Source organism: Aphelocoma coerulescens, assembly GCF_041296385.1.
Source record: "Aphelocoma coerulescens isolate FSJ_1873_10779 chromosome Z unlocalized genomic scaffold, UR_Acoe_1.0 ChrZ, whole genome shotgun sequence".
In the NCBI taxonomy this organism is placed as follows: Eukaryota; Metazoa; Chordata; class Aves; order Passeriformes; family Corvidae; genus Aphelocoma; species Aphelocoma coerulescens.
Window position 1 is genome coordinate 27,135,261 of NW_027184085.1, and position 19,384 is coordinate 27,154,644.

At 43.7% G+C, this 19,384-nt stretch overlaps 1 protein-coding gene across 1 annotated transcript; it reads right to left on the minus strand.

The window, feature by feature from the left end:
- Positions 1 to 1,203: 1,203 nt before the first annotated feature.
- On the minus strand, positions 1,204 to 18,234 carry LOC138103846 (uncharacterized). The gene is made up of 4 exons (XM_069002455.1): positions 18,205 to 18,234; positions 17,417 to 17,509; positions 5,959 to 6,350; positions 1,204 to 2,176 (listed from the first exon to the last, which is right to left on the minus strand). The coding sequence occupies exons 1-4, from the start codon at positions 18,232 to 18,234 to the stop codon at positions 1,954 to 1,956; spliced, it is 738 nt and encodes a 245-aa protein (XP_068858556.1). The 3' UTR covers positions 1,204 to 1,953.
- Between the last annotated feature and the right edge of the window lie 1,150 nt (positions 18,235 to 19,384).

Sequence of the window (19,384 nt, forward strand, 5' to 3'; positions counted from 1 at the left end):
GATCCAGGCTTGTTCTCTCTCCTGAAGGAGTTATACTGACAGTGCAAAAAACCAGTCATAATAAACAAGACAAAACCAAGATGCATTCCCACACTAAGGAAACACTTCCCACCCTCCAAGATTCAGGCTAGGGTGAAGTCCCTGCTGTCCCCTGAGGTCAGCCACAGGAGGAGGCAGAAGGGCTCCCCACAAAACTTCAGAAGTCCTGGAGGTGGCTGTGAAAATCCCACCTGCTGATCTTGCCTGCACAGGTGCAGCTCTTGAGGTAGAACTTGCAGAGCTCCTTCTTGAAGTTTATGTGGATCATGGGGCCATAGTCTTGGGTTCTGCAGCATCTAGACACTCCTGGCCCTGTCAGCATCTGCAGGACAGCCCTCTGCCCCCACCCATCTGGGGCACCCATGATGTCCTACTCTGTCTTCTGTCTTTCGTTTAAAAGGTAACAGCTCTCAGTATACGTATTTGCCTTTCTGTCTGTTCATTCAGAGCCTTTGTGACCTTGGTTCTGGGTTAGGACTCCACTAGTGTTACTTTGCAACTAACAGCTTCAGCAGTCAATGGAATAAATTTACACTGTAGTTTGCATTATAGGACTTAATTTTCAGTTGCTTTAAAAATATTGAACATTTTGTTCTGTAAAGTTCTTTGTTGTGTGTTTTCAGACTGGGGATTCCCAGTGCTCTCTGTTCTTGTTGTCAGAAATGTCTGTAAACCCCACAGATAAGATGTCCCTTCACATTCAAATTCTGCTTCACTATGGTATGGCAATGGCTGCCCTCCAATCTCTATCCAGTTCTGGCAATGGTGACCATGAGCAATTTTCCTTACTGTGTTTTTTTAAAGCTAAGCAGCGAGATGGGTTTTAGTTGCAGTGTTTTTCTTGGACGCAAACTTTCAATGCACAAATTTCAACATGCCTTCAAAGTCTCAGAAGCTGACTTTGAGATTTGTAATGACATTTAGTGTAGCATCTGAATGTAATCAAATGTTTACAGTAAAATAGATACAATGTCCGATGGAGCTTATGTTATGGCTTGCCTCATATGTTGCCCTTAAACTTTACTTGCTGTACTGTCTTATCCCCTTACAGAGCCATTAAGAAGTGTGGTTAAAAACGATTTTCTGTTCTCTGTTAGTTGTAAGTGAATATTTATCCATTATTTTTCTGTTTGTAACGCTGATAAATAAACAGACTAACAGATTTACAAATAAGGACAACAGAACCAAATTACAGTAAGGTATCACAGGTGCAATTACAGAAAATTCACACAACTGAAGCAAAAGCACCGATAGAAGTAAGATCTAAGCAGTCCAATGGCTGATACTAATGAATAAAGAAGAAAAAGCCATTATTTCAACAGAATTATTTGAAATACTGATCCAGATGTTAAACACTGTTGATTTAAAGCTAATGGACCAGTTTGGAATTCCAAATGTGTTCTTCAGAAACAAAACTGCTGTTGTGATTTTTACATTTCAGGAAAAAAAAGACAGTGCAGTTATGCTTTGTTTATTTTCAAGTGGGACAATGAAATCTTGGGGAAAGTCTATACTTCTTTTGTCAGCAGTAATAACATAACATAGCTATATTCCCTCTACCAGCTGGATTCCATGGCACTTTTATTAATGTCATGCCCACATGGCAGTGAAAACACTAAGCAGTCCAACAATTTAAAGAGCTGTATTTAATAAATGATTTATAAATGGTTTACAGGTTGAAGGTGAGAATTAACCTTTTTGAGCCTTGTAGCATTTTGGCCACTGACCTCAAGTAGAGCCAAAATGTCACTGAGACCATTCAAACACCGTTCTCTGCTGTAAGTCTGCTCGTGATGAATGGACCTGCAGCAGACAGGCCAGCAACAGACTTCAGTAAGTAGGGTGTATACCACCTTCTTCTCTGGTACTTAAGGATGTTCCTTCATGTTGCTCTCATCCCTGCTGGCAATTTGCCTAAACTAAGAAACCTTGCCTGTTATAGACATTCAGCTGTGAGTTTTGCTTCTGCTCCTTCATAGTGTGGTGTGGAGGTATGTCCATGCTTCTTCCTTTGCAAGCCTGACAAGCTCCTCCTGGCCTTCCTTGTCCTTCTGTCTTGTTGCTCATCCAACTTACAACATCTCTCTTTTCCAGGGGGAACACATGACCACACATCAGCTCAGCCACTGGAAATGTCCTGCACAGAGATTACCAAAGAGTCAAATCCTTTATCTACATGCATTTGCTACCTACATTTTGATTCTAGCTCCTGGGAGGTAGGAAACCTGAAGCAAGGTATATTGTACACTAGCTAGTTTTGGGGTTATAAATGCCTTAATTCAAATACAGAATACAGATTAAATTACATTTCCAGGGCAACACTGTGACTGCTCCATCAAAAAAAAAAAAATTACCTGAATGTTTTATGTTCTTAGGTTTTTGGGTTCTCTAAACTTGGAAAGCTTGGCAACAGTTTTCTGGCCATATTGATTGTTTTTTAAAATCTCTCACTAGTCTTTTCCTTTTTCTAAAACTAGATTTTCAGCTCTTTATAAAGAAATCAATGGAGCTGCAATAGTTAATAGCACCAAAGAACAATCCCTTTCTTCCTTCCCTGTGCATTTTGGCAGAAGTCTCTTGAGATGGTACAGTGTTCCGGTTTGGCCAAATTTAGAAATATATCCTCTGAGAGAAGGCACAACCACCCCTTCCCCCAAAGGTTCGGGAAAAAATCCTGGTTTTGCGGGATTTCAGTGTGCTGGAATAATGCTGTTAGGGATGGAGATAACATTCTATACATTCTCCTATACATCCATGTCCAACCATGTCCATCCATCCATCCATCCATCCATCCATCCATCCATCCATCCATCCATCCCTTGGGTCATTCACTCATTAGCCTACTTTTAGGTCTCCAGTTACAAGTTTGACGGTACACTATTACCCCTTTAAGAAGCTGAAAGAAAAGTAATTTAAATCAGCCAGCAAAACTTGCATTTGGCACTGAATGAGCTGTTGTGCTTCTGCTTCTCAGTATCTTCATAGATCAGTGGCAAACACAACTTGTCTGCCACACAGATGTCATGCCTGTGACTTAGCAGCACTATAAACACATCACAGTATGCAGTGGGAGGTACTGTGTGGCGTCTCATTAGGCCGAACAAGAGGCAGGGACATTGCATCATCCCTAAGCAACCTGATCCCCAGCGGGTCACAGGTCAAAATGAACTCTGCTTGCTCTGCTGTGTTACAGGGACTTGTGTGAATGAAGGACAGGAATGTCACAGCATTGACAGTGACATCAGCTTCAGGAGGAGAGGCACAACATGCTCGGCAGGCAGTGAGACAGAACAGAACAGAACTTCTGCTGGGTGGCAGCAGTCCTAGACACAGTGTAGGGCCACCAGTGTCTCTTTGAATTTATTTCCAATTCAGATAAGCATTTATTCTTGTATGTGTCTGATTTGCGTCAATTTTCAGAAGATGCTTTCCTTCCCAGGCTTCTGGTGTTTCTGGAGTCTGGCTGTGGTCTTTTCCCCTTTTCTACCACTGGCTGTACTCACTCTGTTGTGGCTGTTGCCACATCCTGATGTTTCTGCACCCTGAGCAGCCAGCAAAGATGTTTGCTGTGGCTCTAAGTGGTCCCCTGCACAGTGGGTTTCCAAGGTTTGTTGATGGTATTACACTTAAAATCTTCTGGTAGACTGGTGGTTTTTTTAAACACACTTCAACTGTACTTGCCAGTTGCTGTTCCCACTTGCAGCACAAAGTAAGATGATACGTATTTGGTGGGATGACAGTATGCAGCATTTGTCATTTTGCATTTTTTCTTTAGACATCTCTCTTCTGTGTGCTTTCTAAAAGATTGAGAAATCCTCCCATTCCTTCCCTTCCTTCTCTACCTTAGAAAATATGTTTGCATTGAGTACAATTAAGGTCTGAATGACTCCCCCAAAAAAGGAATGTGTCTTTAAGAATGTAGTTAAAATGTTAGAGGCACGTTAACTGTGGTTCATTATAATTTCATTCGTCTTCCTCATTCAGGGATTTGCCATGACCACTCCAGGTAAAATGCAGACAGTGTTGGCCAGAAGTTTTTCATTTATGTCCACTATGAGGACATCAGGGGGAAAAAACCCAAAACACGTCAGTGACTTACAACTGATGAACTCTGTGTTGTAACAATTAGACTTCTAAATCTTTATTTAAAGAACATCCTATGTGTGATTTTTTGCTCTGATTCAGGGGAGCTGAGCCCAAAAAGCAGTCTTACGATCATCTAATCTGAACCCCAGAATTGTAGAAGCCATAGAGTCCTTCTCTAATAGTATCTGCCCTGAACACATTAAGTTTACATAAATTGCTCCAGCTTTTCTTTCCACGTATGGCACAGCAACTGTGAGAGCTGGAGGACCCATGGTATCCTTAGGTAGCACCAGAACTTAGTGATTTGCAATAGTAAACTCATGGAAGGACACCTCATGGCTGTGAATCAGGTGCCTGTTTGGATACTGTACTTAAGCCTCAAAAAAAAGGTTTTTTGCAGGTTTTAGTGTCTTACTTCACTTAGTTTCAGTTGCTCCTCACCATTACTAAATGGTCTTAAGAGGAGAGAGATGACAACACAGACTGAAGATTTTGGGTAGGAACTGTCTGTAGGAGCAGAGAGCAATGAGGCAGTGCTGGCCACAGCCAGTCGTACATACTGCAGAGAAACAGCTTCCTTCATGATGTGAATCAGACACAGCCTTTTGCACAAGCTTTACAGAAACTCTATGCTCTCCGAGCTCAGTCCCATTTCAAAATCAGGAAAATCTGGATTATCTCATCTGTTTCCCCTTGTTGTGCCAGTGCAAGGCACCAGTGTCACATTGGTCTCTGCTGGGCTGCACGATCAGCATCCTGCCCATCCTCAGCCATCCCAGTGCTGGACCAGGTAATTGTGTTACTGTCTGCAATGTCCTGGGCTGGGGAACTTTTCTTTGGATGAAAGGTGAAAAAGGTCTTTTCGATATCTAAGGCAGGCCTCATGTTGCCAAAGCAATATGGCCAAGAGCTATGTAATGTGAGTGATGTGAATTAAGATCAGAATCTAATTTCAAACAAAATAAACGAAGAAGAGAGACAGAGCCTGACAAGATATTATTTGTAGGAAAAGGCAAGGTTTTGAAGTTTACAAAATATCCATGGATATATTTTCAGTTCATGTAAATGAGTATTACTTAACAATTATATTTTAGAAAACTGGAATGCGTTGAATAATAGCTCAGCATATTGCATTGAGCAACATTTTGAGATAATAACTGACTTTCCTATGAACTTTTCTCCTGAATTTGTTTTGAGTATGTTGAAAATTGGTGTCTTCCTAAAGTAGATCTCAAAGTCTTCCTTTCTCCATTCAATTCTTCTTTATGTTGTATATAGTTTCTCACAGCTGAAAATACAAGATGCAAATAGCAGAACTGTTGCTTTCTTTTGATTGGCCTCGTCTTTTCATTTTCAAAGCAAACCGAACTTGTGTTTTGGGTAACTTTTTTTTTAATTATGAAGATTTTAAACATACCGAAGAATGCATGTAGGCACCTTTTATCTAAGGAGAATTTGGCATGTGTATTAGTTTTAGGTCCTTGCTGGCAGCCTATAGGCACACTGAAACACATGCGAACCACGTAATTCATTGTGGATAATACAAACAGGACCTGTGAATAATATAGTTAGAGGTATATAAATAATCTGATACATACATTGATATTTGCATAGTTATATATAGGCAGCACAGCCGTAGCAATCTGTAATTGCATTCCTTGTGTTTACTGGCAGCAGATCTACCTTCCTGAAGAATAATCTTTCTCTTACACCGTGCCAACAGAGCAGCCACCAGCAAGAGCAGGTGACGCTGCTGCCCCAGGGCTGTGCCGATTTCTAAGTCCATGCCACCCCCAGGCCGACCGCGGCCCCCCATCACCCGCCCTGTCTCACCGATCCTTACGGCTTCGCCGAGGGACGTGGGCGGCAGCAGCAAGTCCCCGTCCAGTAATGTACTGGAAGTCGAAGGGCAGGCGGCTGGTCACCTCCAAGCCAGCGTCCAGCTTCTCCTTGTTGGCCTTGGTCAGTCTCTTGATCTTTACCAGGAGGTCGGGGCGGTGGTAGCGAAAGTGGGGGTTCCAGAAGTGGTGCAGGGGCCCATGAGCGTAGCTGGTATCGCTCCCCGCCGTGGCCGACCTCGGCCGGGACCCCGCCGCGCTGCTGGCCGGACTCGCTGTCAGCTTGTGGAACCCGTACAGGTTGAGCTGGCGGACGATGCTGCCGAAGTTCTTGGTTTTGAAGAGCTCCTCCTCCCCGGCGGAGACGGGCCCCACGCCCAGCAGCTCCTGCTCGAAGAGCCCCTGGTCGATCAACAGCCCTTCGCCGCGGGCGTCCCAGCGCACCGAGTGGACGCACGGGCTGTTGACCAGCAGCCACAGCTTCATGGGGAAGGTGCAGGGCCGGGGGATGGCAAGGCGGGAGCGGGGCCAGAGGGCGGCAGAGGAGGGGCGGAAACCAGCCGGCAGCGGCCTCGCCATTGCGCCGGGCGGCAACTGTCGCGACACGCGGCGGCGCGCGCCCAACGCCCCTGCGCCGCCAACGGCCGCCGCGCGAGGGCGGAGCCGCCGGGCACCGGCACGCGCCCGAGGCGCGACGCGCGACGCCGGCCCCGCGCGGCCGGTCAGCCCCGCGTCCCTCAGCGCCCCGACCCCATCGCCCTTAGCGCCGCCGAAAGGTCGGGAAGAATACAACTCTCTAACACCGTAAGTTCGGTATTAGAAAGCAGGCGTTACTTTATCTCAGTGCTGGATGCATGGGGCACCACTCCTCCTAACACACGCCAGCAAAGTTCCAAAGCTGTCGTTTTTCTATACAAACTATACCTGCTAATCTAAATTCCCAGAATTCTCATCCCCCTTCTTAGAACTTATTTACATATACAAAGCTGTACACCTTATAGCTGGGCATGCATATACAATTTGGGGAATGGTCTCAAAAGGGTCTCTGATGGTCATTTGTGGGATGGCCCCCACCTCACTTTATCCTTTCATGGCCACAAGTTCACCTGAGGACATGACTTCCGAGTTGGCTCATGGCCTGCTGTCTTGGTTGAGCAACTCCTCTCCTTATAAGAAAACTTTTTTATGGTTTATGAAACTTTAAACAGTGTGTCTCAGTTTTTCTTGTCACAACTGAGATACTGCAAACAATATACTTTTTGAGTATTTTCGTCATCAGTTTCCCCTTGTCCCCTCAGTGTCCCCAGCCCACACCCTAATACCCTCAGTCCTCTGTCCCTGCTATCCCTTTAGCCCTCCAGCCTCTGCCATCACCTTCAGCTACCTCAGACCCCTCAGACCTACCAATTCCCCTCAGCCCCCTCAGCCCCACCATCCCCTCAGCTGCCCCCACCCCCCTCAGCCTCTTCTCCCTTCAGCAGATCTCCAGTTCCTTCAGCCCTGACGTCCCGGAGGAGGACAGTGCCCCAGTGCCACCAGCAACTCCCATTTTTCCTTTGAGTGACCTGCCTGAGCAGGTAATGCAGGGTGTATGGGGGGCCGTGGCAGGAACGGATTCAGAGCTGATGGGACATGGAGAACAATCCTGGTGCCAGTAAGAGGAAATCCCTGCCTGGCCATGGGCATGACAGACTGGCTGTGCTCACTCTGGAGAGGCACTGGGCACTGCCTGGATCGATGGTAGCACAGACCATCAACCACTCCTCAGACCCAAAGGTCACCTATGCCAGGTGCATCAGAGCATCGCCTCTGTCTGGGGAGCCAGTAATGAACAGTGCAGGTCAGCAACTCCAGATCTTCAGTAGAAGCAGGAAAAAAACCCAATGAGGAATGTTCTGTGACAGAACAAAGGGAATAGGAGTGATGTAGGCACCCTAAAATGGGGTAAGGGACTTTCGCAAAAGCCTCAAAGACACTGATGCTCTTGACTCAGAACGTGAAAGGGAAGTGGTGAAACATAAATCAGAAGCTGGTTGCAATGTCCTCGGCAGTTATCTTAATAAAATGCAAAACAGTTGCTGGAATGTGATATGGATGACTAATTGTTACCATGTGGTATCTACTTGCTAGGTGCTGCATATTTATCTATCAAATATTACTCAGGGCCCACAATAATGAAATGCTAAAGAAAGGCTCACAGACCCACATTTTAATGCAATTGCTAGGTGTTGATAATCAGAATCTGTTTTTATGCCTTGATAGTCCAGAAGGTCCTTAAATGGTTGTCTTTTGTAGTTGGTTTTTTGGGGTTTTTTTTGCATGCATGCATGCTGACTAATTTGGGGGTCAAAGGTAAATTCCTTCTATAATATGGAGTAAGAAGGAGACTGATTTTGAGTCAGCAGTATGTCAGGGAGAGACAGCTCAGCTATTATTAGTCAAAAGAGAAACAGTCTTGTAGTATGTGGGCAGTCTCTGGCCAAAGTTCAATAGAACCAGATTAGCCAGCCAAGAACGTACTGAAGAGTAAAGGGATTAATCCTTTGGTGCAGTATTGTATGGACTTTGGGATCACTGTCATTGCAAAGTGGTTGCCTTTCCAGCAAAAGAGGCCTACGTGCAAAATAGAATGAGTGGTGGAGACAGCACTCCCACTGTCACCTGCAAATACTGTGGTTATCTGCTCCATTTAACCTTAGCTATGGATACTTGTGTTGGCTGTGTGATTAAAGCTTACAAAAATGTACCTACCAAACAGTCTGCCTGGGCCAGCACTTTTGCTCCTACCCTGAAAAAACTAATTGTTCTCTGGATTCACAGCAGGAAAATCACACAAACCTGAAAAAACTCTAGTGACTGCTGACTTTGGTCAAGGTTGCAGCCAGAGAGAAGGTGGAGGCTGCATAAACTCACAGACCAATGTTGGGCCAATTGTGTATTATGATTTTGCCTACACATGTGGAGCAGGAGGTACAGTGGCTCTGCAGCTGGCAGGAGTGAAGTGGAGCAGCAGCCAAGATCAGCTCTGGCAATTGAATTTTACTAGAAATAGTTGTTCTTAGTTCACAAAGCAGGTGGCCTGGCACTGGGCCAGCACAGATAGAGCTTTGCTGTCCTCCCCCTAAGCCACATCGCACAGCTGCTTGCAATTCAGAGCCCAGCCAGTGATCTCTGTGAAGCTGATCAGAGAAAAGGGTTCAACTTGCTTTTTAAGAAATAGGCCCAACAAATTGTCAGAGGTCACAAAACACTATTTCATCATGCTGGAGTCCTCACATAGGAGGCGCTTTTCATCTTTAACAAAATACTCCTTAAATAAAATAAGTGAACCAAGCAAGCTCAGTCTGCTCTGGCACAACCTCCCATCTTCAAAGGCATTGAAGCATCCAATGCAATAGTCTGGAAGCAATGTCTGAGACTTTTTCTAATGGCTTATCAAAAATACCTGATTTGCGAACTGTCTCAAACAAATTGCTGCTTGCTCAGGCAAAAGCTTGAAAACTGATTGCACATTCCTGTGGTATAGCTATATTCAGATTTAGCTGTGGGGGTCATTTATCATCTCAACTAAAGCAGCAGAATCAGACAGATGTCTGGAATGCTAAAGTCAGATTAACTTTATTTATACTGTATTTCACAGACTTTCGACAGTTCTTTCTTCCCACATGCCCTGCTGCCCCTTCTTTATCATTTCACAAGCAAAATCAGAGTCTCTGGTCTAGTGGCAAAAGGGTCCCAAAACCAACCTTCTTATTATAATGAGTAGTAAGCCATAGCTGTGCCATCCCTCAGTTTCTTCTATAAGACAGGGTTGGTGGCATTTTCTTATTTATTAAGGCAGTTGAGTACAGGAAGAGGTGGAAATACTCAGATGTTGTTACAAGACTGTACAAGACAAATATTTTCTTGCTGCTGTACCAGACAGAGTCTACATTTCAGGAGTCTGCAAACCTCTGAAAATCCCTTACTTCGATGAAGAACTTCCACTTTGAAGGTCTTTGCGATCAGCCACATTTGCTCTCGATGAGATAAAACCTGATAAAGATATGGTATCAACAAATTTTAACAGGTCATGTTAATGCCTAGAGGAATCTAGAGGATCTAGATAAGGCTTTGATCTATCTAACTTTCATTATGGATTGCAAGATGTGATTACTCACAAGCCTTGCAATGAGGTAGTCCTTGGTGCAGTTAGCCCAAGCCGTGCTCAGAGCACGTGCAAGAGCTGCATGCTCATCCTGCTGGTCTGCCTGCACTGCTCCCACATCTCGTCTGACCCCTGCTCAGCCTTATCAGATCCAAATTTCCCCACTGCCTTCTGGCGAGAAATGGACAGGTTCATCTGTACTGGAAATGTTGGTATAAAATTGATTATGACAGGAGGAAAAGCAAGAATCGAGTCCCTTATCTCTCCTATACTTTTGTCATTCTCTCTTTGTCCCACATCAGGTCAGTGCCTGTGGTAAGGACAGTAACAATGCCAAGGTGCTGCCTAAGGTGCAGTGCGATGCTCCCAAAACACCTCTGCTGGACTTGCAGGCCTCTGCCAGACAATGGTCTGGACAAAAAAACAGCTCTGGACATCTAAGGACAAGTGACAGGGATTGCCAAAAACAAAGGCACTCCTAAAGCTTTCAATGTTCCTGAATTAAGTACTTGAGCTGATTACAGAGCAGGTATTTGTCAGTCTAGATTGCTGTTTGCTGTGAGATATTAAATCCTCCTGAGATGTCAGCTCTGACCTTTTATGCATCCTTCAGAGACTTTTTTGTTTTAAGTAATTAAACACCAGTACTTTCATACTGTTCTTACTATGCTTCTGTATGAGTAGCCTTGGTCCTCCTAAGTGCATGAGCTACTGAGATAACACATTCACTATTATTTCAGCACTTACATGGTCCTGGTGCCATATCCTCGATTCTTCATAAATTCCCTCTCAAATTGCCCATCAGTGCATGCTCTATTCCTCATCAATACTGCTTTTTTTCAAAACCTCCCAGTGTCCACAGTTTTCCACAGGCAGTTAAAAATCTCCAGATAACCAGATTCAAGTTTCATACTAAGGTGGTATCGTCTGGCCCACTTTGAGAGCAAAGCAAGCAAACCTTATATATATTCCCTGGTAGATCAAAAGGCAAATGCCACAGTGTCTGTGATAAGGCTAGTCATTTATCTGAAACACAGTTTTGGAAGAGCTAGAAATAGCCCAAAAGACTCAAGCATCTGATCCTTGAACAGAAAAGAAGCAACCAGAATTCTACCTAGCTGCTTTGGTGAGCAGCATCTGGTTTTAAAAGCCTTTTTTTCAGGCCACAATAAGAGAGGAGACCAGTTAATGAGAAGATTCCTGGTATATTTCCACTGGGAGAATGTGATTCATTGTACAGCTAGCAATGCTTCATTGAGCACCAGAAAATGTATTTCTGAAGGCAATGGAAGGGCAGTATCTACTGTCAGAGATATAATTTCAAGTACCACCTGTTCCAGCTACATGCACTAGAAATACTTCCTTGTGGTGCTGGAAGAGGGCCTTTATCTTTCAGTGATCATTCTAATGTGATACAGAGCAGGATTTTTCCTTTTCTTCTATTTTGAATAACTTGTTTTCTATGCAGTATACTTACTTGCCTTGCTTCCTTCTTGGTAAAATTAGAGATGTTGCTCTTTCGGTGATTTTTAGTATTGAGACACATCCGAAGCACAACATAACCTAAAACACAACAACCAGAAGCTATGTTCCTCAGCCACTTTATAGTACCCAGTCATAATTCCTGCAAAACCTCATATTGCTATTTGTAAATTGATTTTACACTGCTGCTATCTACTGAACTCAATGAGTCAATGCACCTGCTTCTTTATACAAAAAAATGTTGGAGGGGAAGAGCCTGGTTAAAGTTACCAGATTTGCAGAAAGGGAAGGCCGCACTCCTTTTCTAATTACAGATATATTTCTTTTTACTTTATTTTTGTTAATTCTATGTCCACACTCTTCTGAGAATATAATTTCATTTCAACTATAGTTTTATGTGAATAAGACTCAGAGAATGAGCTACCATAAAACTACCAAGAAAAGGTTGTGATGATATATGACTTCTGATCCTTTAGATTTCAACCAGAACAACACTGAAATGATTAGATCATCATAACCTCAGCATAGATAGTTTGCTTTCCAGATATCTAAATTAAACAGCTGCAATTTGCTTTCAGCATAAAAGAACCTAATCCTATAAACACATGCAAGTGTAATGCCACCCATGATGCTTCCAGGTATATGCCAACTGAATCCAATGGCAATAAATCACAGCAGAATAATTATTGGTATACATTTTTGTAGGATGAGGATTTGTGCCTGACTCATTCAAAATTATAAAGCTCAGAGAGGCAACTCTCAAGGAAGATGTGAAAAACCTTAAAGAAATATAGGAGGATGTGAAGGATCTTAAACAAATAGAAGTAATAATATCAACATGTGGTAAAATACAACAGACTTTCCCTGAGGTTTTCAGTAATTATACTCTTACAAAATTCATGGCCTTCCATAAATGAAGACATTAACAGTCTAAAAAAGATAGCATTTATCTACTAGTCTTTCCTGCATATGTAATGCCCAAGTTTTACTCCCTGTCTTGACTTGACCTAACACATATAAGGACCAAACCACAAATTTATTGCAGAATTCCTAACCTTTTTATAACTGCAAACAGATAAGAGAGAAACTAATCTGCTGCCCTTTTAGCTTTTATGTCTGTCATTTACAGCTAACAAGACTTCTGCAGATACTCATACATGGAAGGTAAGGGGAAAGAAAAAAAAAACAGGATTTCAAAAAAGAGTATTTGTTCATTTTTTAAAAACAAAAATAAGGACTAGTCTTCCAGTTTCATCTAAACCATCCTGTCCATGTCCTTTTAATAAAAAGACAGTTTGCAAAAGCAGCTTACCTAGGCATTGGTGAGTTTACTCTGTATTTAACTAGAGAGAAAAATTACATTATCTTCTAGACTGCTTTTGAATTTTGTCAAAATATCTGCTGTGTCAGAAAAATACTACTTTCTCTCCCCCTCACTCATTCCAAACTACTAATAACAGCTAATGACCCTTTCTTAAAAAGGTATCGGGGATTTTGTTTTTCCTAGTAACCTCAGGCAAAACAAATAATGAGTGAAGAGCTGGTGTAATACGCTTTGTACACAACTTGCACTTTAATGCAGAAATACACGGGTTCTGCAGCTGTTAGCTAAGAGGTCCTTCTTTTCAGCTTCAAGAGCTGTAAACTTTGTTTCCTATTAAAAGCACCATGACTGAACACAATGTTACCTACTTCAGCTAGGTACTGCGAAGCTGGCTGTGTTTTTTTCTTTGGAAGCTTAAATCCTGTCTGTGTTTATATCCTTGATACTTGTAAGGAACAAAGAAATTACAGTAATAAATCAACAGAAGAAACCAAAATCCAAGATTCCAAGCATTCTACAGTATGTTTTTAAAAGTATTCAAGAAAGCTTTTTTTGTCAGATAAAGTGGGAAAAAAAATACTTCTGACAAACTGTAGCTAATGGTCTTTCAGAGCAATTAAGCAACAGTAAACTGAATTAGAGCTGCTGTGCTGAAGTTTGAACATTTAAATAATTTCAGTAGCCTCAGTTTAAGATCACTGAGATCTGTTTACAAATCAATTTACACAGGATAGGGAATCCAAGAGGCCTAGCAGCCCTAGAGAAGCCACCACAGTACTATATTTGCATCTTAGGACGCTGCTATCTGCTCTTAAGCTTCCTTAGATCCAAGTAGGTTGCAGCCCTGGATTTTCTCGTGGCCTTCTGGGAACACTCCCTGCACAACCATTTTCTACTTCTGAGAAATTCTCACTGTTTTTACCAGAAATTTTGCAATTCTGTTATGATCATTCCATAAACCAGGTATAAATTACATTTTTAATATCACATCCCAAAGCAATGCACTGTGTCAGACAGCAGGATTTCTTCTGTTCAGCACCCATAAAAATATTTTTCCTGAAGGTCAGAGTCCTCTCAGCAGCAGCAGCCTACCTTTCAAGAGTCACTTTGCAGATTACATTTTCATTTCCAATCAGCAATGATTAACTGTCCCAGATAATAATTTGGACCAAGTGATCATCTGTCTTATTGACAATGCCTCTGCTCCACAAGAAGCGTCAAGAAGCACAGGAGTCTGCAGCTTTCCTTGGGTTCACAGCTCATCAGAAACTACGGTCTCCCTGATGGATGCTCCTCCCAAACCACTGCAGCTCCAGCTCAGAGCTGGCTCCTCTGCACCGCACTCAGAAGTATTCTCACCTGCTGCCTGTGGCACCTGTACTTGAGAAAGTCCAGTGTTCCTTCTTTCTCCACATAAACGAATACTGCATTGTGGAGATTCTTGCTTTCCACTGTCCCACACCTGAAACAGGTCCATTGTCTGATAAAGTATAATGATACCTTTTTTCTTGTTTTATAACATGCTGTATTTATTTGTCAGTTTTTGCAGGAACCAGTTGTTCCACTTAAGGAGAAATTCTATTGCTTCAGGGTTCCTTTCTGGGTAACAAAGTGGATGTATTTATATCCCTTCACTTTAGACACTGTATTACCCCAGCATGCATCCACATGAAGGGTAAATGTTTAAGGCCTGAGCTGGTGGAATTCTTACAGACAACTTCAAGTAAGGAGCATGAAGTCCAGCAGTCAATCACCCACAGTATAACCCACTCATTTGTTTGACTTTAAAATCACTCTTAGTACCAGTAATAAACTATATACTGTACACTGTGCTATGCAATATAGTCTACATTCTTAGTTAGCTCTATACTTAATTACTATTATTAAATTACAGACAGTAACAGAAAATGCAGACATGCAGCAGTGATACATGAAATATAAAAACTACAGATAAACTGAGTGCTGTAACAACACTCAGTCCTGATGGATCTGAACTTGGATTAATTTTTGACCAGATAGTTTGACCCAGAAGTCTTTTATCACTTGAAAATACACATAAAAAGTGCATGCTTCATTCTCTATAAAAATATTTTGCAAAAAATATTATCTTATTGGTAAAGGAAGTAGATGGTTTTGAAAGCTAGAATTTTTTCATTTTGTTGTTTGTTTTCGTTACTTAAATTACAAAATAATATAGGTTGGAAAAGAGCTCTAAGATAATTCTATTAGTTTCTTTCCAGACTTACCCAATACGTAGTTTGGGGACATATATTTAGGTAGGAATTTTGAAAAGAAAGTAGTTTTCATCACTTCAGTGTGAAGCAGGGAGGGGAAAAAAAAGTCAAGATTTCAAATTATGTCAATTTCCTTTATTGCTTAAATAACATATAGCTTACCACCAACAACACAAGGCACTAGAGTATGACCAATTCTGTTCAACATTTGTAAGAGAAGTTTTTCTTTTCACAGCAAAATTGTCCATCTTAGGTGAGACACTACAAATATTAGTAAGATCATTCTAATAAGCAGATACTAGTGCTAGAAAAACACACTACATTAGCAGTACTAATAATAGGCTGTACCATCTAGCTGTTTGCAGACTTCTTCTCTTGCCTAGCACACAAAGTATTCAAGCATCAAGTTGCTGAACTACCAGATAACCATTAAAAAATTTCATATTACCCATAGGGTGTGATAGGGCATAGCTTGAATATCTATCTTCATATGAAAGGAGAAGAAGAAAGAAGACAGCCTGCACCTCAAAACAGGTTTGCAATATTCCCCTCTTTTAGCAACAATGACACACCACTGCACCCTCATCTAAAACTTTTAAATGTGGTTTTCTTAAACTAAAGCCCACTGTTGTTGGACACAAAAAACACAATATACCCACACTATAGCATCAGAGTTTTCAGTTGTGTCCTATGTGAACTGTTCCATTAATATAAAAAAATCCCTGAACCAACAAACTATTAATTTTGAATTTCCCTCTCCTTCCAGCGGGCCTTTCTTTCACATGCAAGAATATGTGTGTATAAAAGGAAAGACCAAGAGAACATTAACTAAGATCAGTCTTCTAAGTAATACAATGTAAGACAGAAGCCTGTATCAGCTGTGATTAGTGGTCAGTTTATGTCACTCATGCCTTCTTAAATGACATGTTAGATGACTGAAAACACAAGTTCATATGCCAGTACTAATACTGATTCATTTACATTGCTGACCAAAAACCAAGCACAACTGTAAAACATCTATTCCATCAATCCTTTCAGAAGTTACTGAGATCAATTTTGAAAAACCAGAGCCACAACAAGCACTGCATGTCTAGAACAGCTCCAGATTGGTCTCATTCATCTACCTCACTGAAGGGCATTTCTAATTACTTTCTATACATACACCTATTTCAGGTGGGGTTTTTTTACCATCTTCTCAGATTCAAGCAGTTTGTTTATTTTAAAATGTCAGCTGTGCTATTACCCTGTAAAGACACGAATTTGAAAGAAAGATTGCTTTCAAGAAAGTCAGTAAAGGTGTGCATGCAGACATCACTCGTGCATCTTAAGCCAGTCTACCTACAAATAGCCGAGCCAGAGAGGATTTACTTCAGGGCTAAGCACTACCCTTCTGGACCAGTCTGGACTTTCCCAGCAGCACAGTGCGTCCCAAGGCACTCTTGTGCTCTGCTGCCCTCTCAGCACAGCAGTCCAACAAGCAGCAGCAGCAGAAAAACAAACGTAGTTATGTTCATACAATTACAGATTGGCTTCCATTACTTCCTTCCTTTTCCAGCTGGTTATTTTGTCTCTCCCACTTACCTCCTTACCTGAAGAAGCGACTCTATCCTTCAGTTAAGGGGGAGAGACCTCTTCTGACCATCCCTACCTGAAGTTACAAACTCAAGAACACGGAGGAGAAACGATCCTGACACGCCAGTCTGTACCCTTCCCCGACGGAGCAGCTTCCGACAGCCGAGAAGCGCTTCCCCGCTGCTGGGCTCGCTGGGTAGCAGTGACAGCTGTGCCGGGGCAGCGCTCCCAGCGGCTGCCGGTCTAACCTTCCTCCGAGTGCCAGCTGGATCTTCGCCACCAGCACCAACGCCTGCCCCGAGGAAAGCCCCTCGCACAGCCACAAGGGCTGCTCCAAGGGCTGAACTGACGCCGGCCTGGCCAGGGCTGCCGCTGCTGAGCCCGGCGTTCCCCGGCGCAGGCGCCGAGCCCCAAGCCGCCGCACGCCGGGAGAGACGCGGTCCAGGCGCCCCCCGGCCCCGCTCACGGCCGCAGCCGGCACTTGGGGAAGGCGAGGGAAGGCGGCGGGAGTCTCGCACACCACAGGGGCTGCGTGCGGTGCAGACAGCCCGTGACCCACAGCACCTCTTCCCGCCGAGCCGTCAGTAAGAAGTGCCCAGTGCCCTTAGGGGCCAGCTGCTTCCCGGCGGAGCGGGCTGCGGAGCCCGCCCTGGGCGGCGATGCGCGGGAGAAGACGAGGGGCTTCGATACCTACCCGAGTGTCACAGTCACGTCCGCGCCCTCCTCTCTCCAGCTGCAGGACGTTCTGGCCGGGGCTGCGAACTGCTGTCCCGCCGGCAGCTCCTCTCTAGCGAGGAGCATCTCCACGCTTCAACGCTGCGGCTGCGGAGACAATACGGCCGTGAGCCCGCGCCTCCTGCCTGTCCCCTCTGTCCGTGTCGCTGTGCCCAGGGGAGGCAGCGGCGCACGCGAGGCCAGGAGGCGGTGACACCGTGAGACCCTTTCTCCCTCCGTCCTTCTCTCCATGCTGAAAGACCACGGCGTTTGGGGGCAGCCCGGTGTTGAGACCAGAACCTGAGGTTCTTGGCAGCGTTGCAGGGAGAAGGTTCGCGAACCCCTTAGAAATTTGGCTTCTCCCCTCCCTGGCGCTTTCCCTTTCACTTTGTTTTCGAGCGTAACGGTGTTACTGTGATATCCAGCAGTGGGTGTCGCTGTTTTGCTATAAAAGTTTTTCCTGGATTGTGTGGTTTTTGTTGGCGTTAGGTAGTGCCACCCCCGCCCCGTCGTGGTAAAAGGAAAAAGAAAACCACCCAAACCCTGTTAATTACTTTCGTATGCACGCCTTTGTGTCAAAAATACACTAGGAAGGTTAATTAATATTCGAGAAGTGTTACTGAGTTTAAAAGTACCGTGTGAAGTTTAAGCTGGCCTCAGCTCACTGGATTTCCAGACTTTTTTGTGTAGGTATGTCAGTACTGTCTGGACCCAAATAATTATTTGGGCTATCCTCCCTGGAAAGGAAGCAGACTGCATTCAAAGTACCGTGTAGTTGTACAAAGCGATGATCTCCATCTACATAGAGAATTGTTTGTCAGAGAATTGTTCCTCTGAGCAAGGCTTTAGCCACAGAATGTACAGAAGTGGCACACATGTTGCTGAACCTCTGTTTGCACTAATGACTGAGAGAGGTAATCTATGACAATAACTTCCTCATTCTTATGAGGGAATTTGATGTTACCCCTGTATGAAGGAGGAGCAAGGCTGTCTGCATATGCCGTCAGGTGCATAGCTTACTGCACACAGGAAGTGCTTAGGCACTCAGCAGGATTACTTACAGCCAAAGCGAATTCCACAGGCACTTAATTAACATCTAGTTCAAATAGCGGAGATTTTCGGACTGTCAAATTCATTATTGCAGTGAAAGGTTGAATAAATGCAGGTACGGCAACGTTGCATTTGTTTAGCACAGAAGAAGGTAACCATAGGTGGCTGAATACAGGGCAAATGCCAGCTTAGAGTTGCAGAAGTCTAGTGGATAAGCAGGAGAGTGACATGCAGATAGATTTTACCTCTCCTAGATGTGAGAACTTGATGACACACCCGTGATAAAATGGAGCAACAGGCAAGATTGTGCCATTGCTCACAATGCTCTGATGGTGGCAAGGGTACTTTGGAGGGGTAAGGTTTTTTTGCACGTACAAGGAGGCAGAGGAGTATCTTTTCTTTACCAGGATCTTTGCTGGATGACCACCTCATCTCAGTAGAAGTGTGACACTGACCACCTAGTCCTCAGCAACTTCTCACACCCCTAGAAGACAAACAGTGTCCCACAGAAGAGGCCAACTTCAGGCAATGGCCGTTGCTGCTTTTACCACCTCAGCTTCGACTTGCAGCCTTGGTTCCAGCTTCAGGCAGCACCACTAAACCACTGAACAGCTCTATGCCTGTTGCTCCGGTACAGTAGTTTTTAGCTGCAACAGTGAGTGTAATGTAGCAAGCTTGCTTCTTGAACCAAATATGTGTGTTTTTGAGGAGGGAAGCGGAGAACAGGGACATGCGGGAAAGAGGTCTGAAATAATTTCTGCATTGCTGCCCTTTATAAAATGTGTACTGGGAAAATGTATTTTCTGGAGGCGTTAATTATCAAACCAAATAAGAGGACAGTGTGTCTGAAAAAACCCACCTGTGTTCCTATAAGTTTGAGCAACAACAGCTAGTGTGA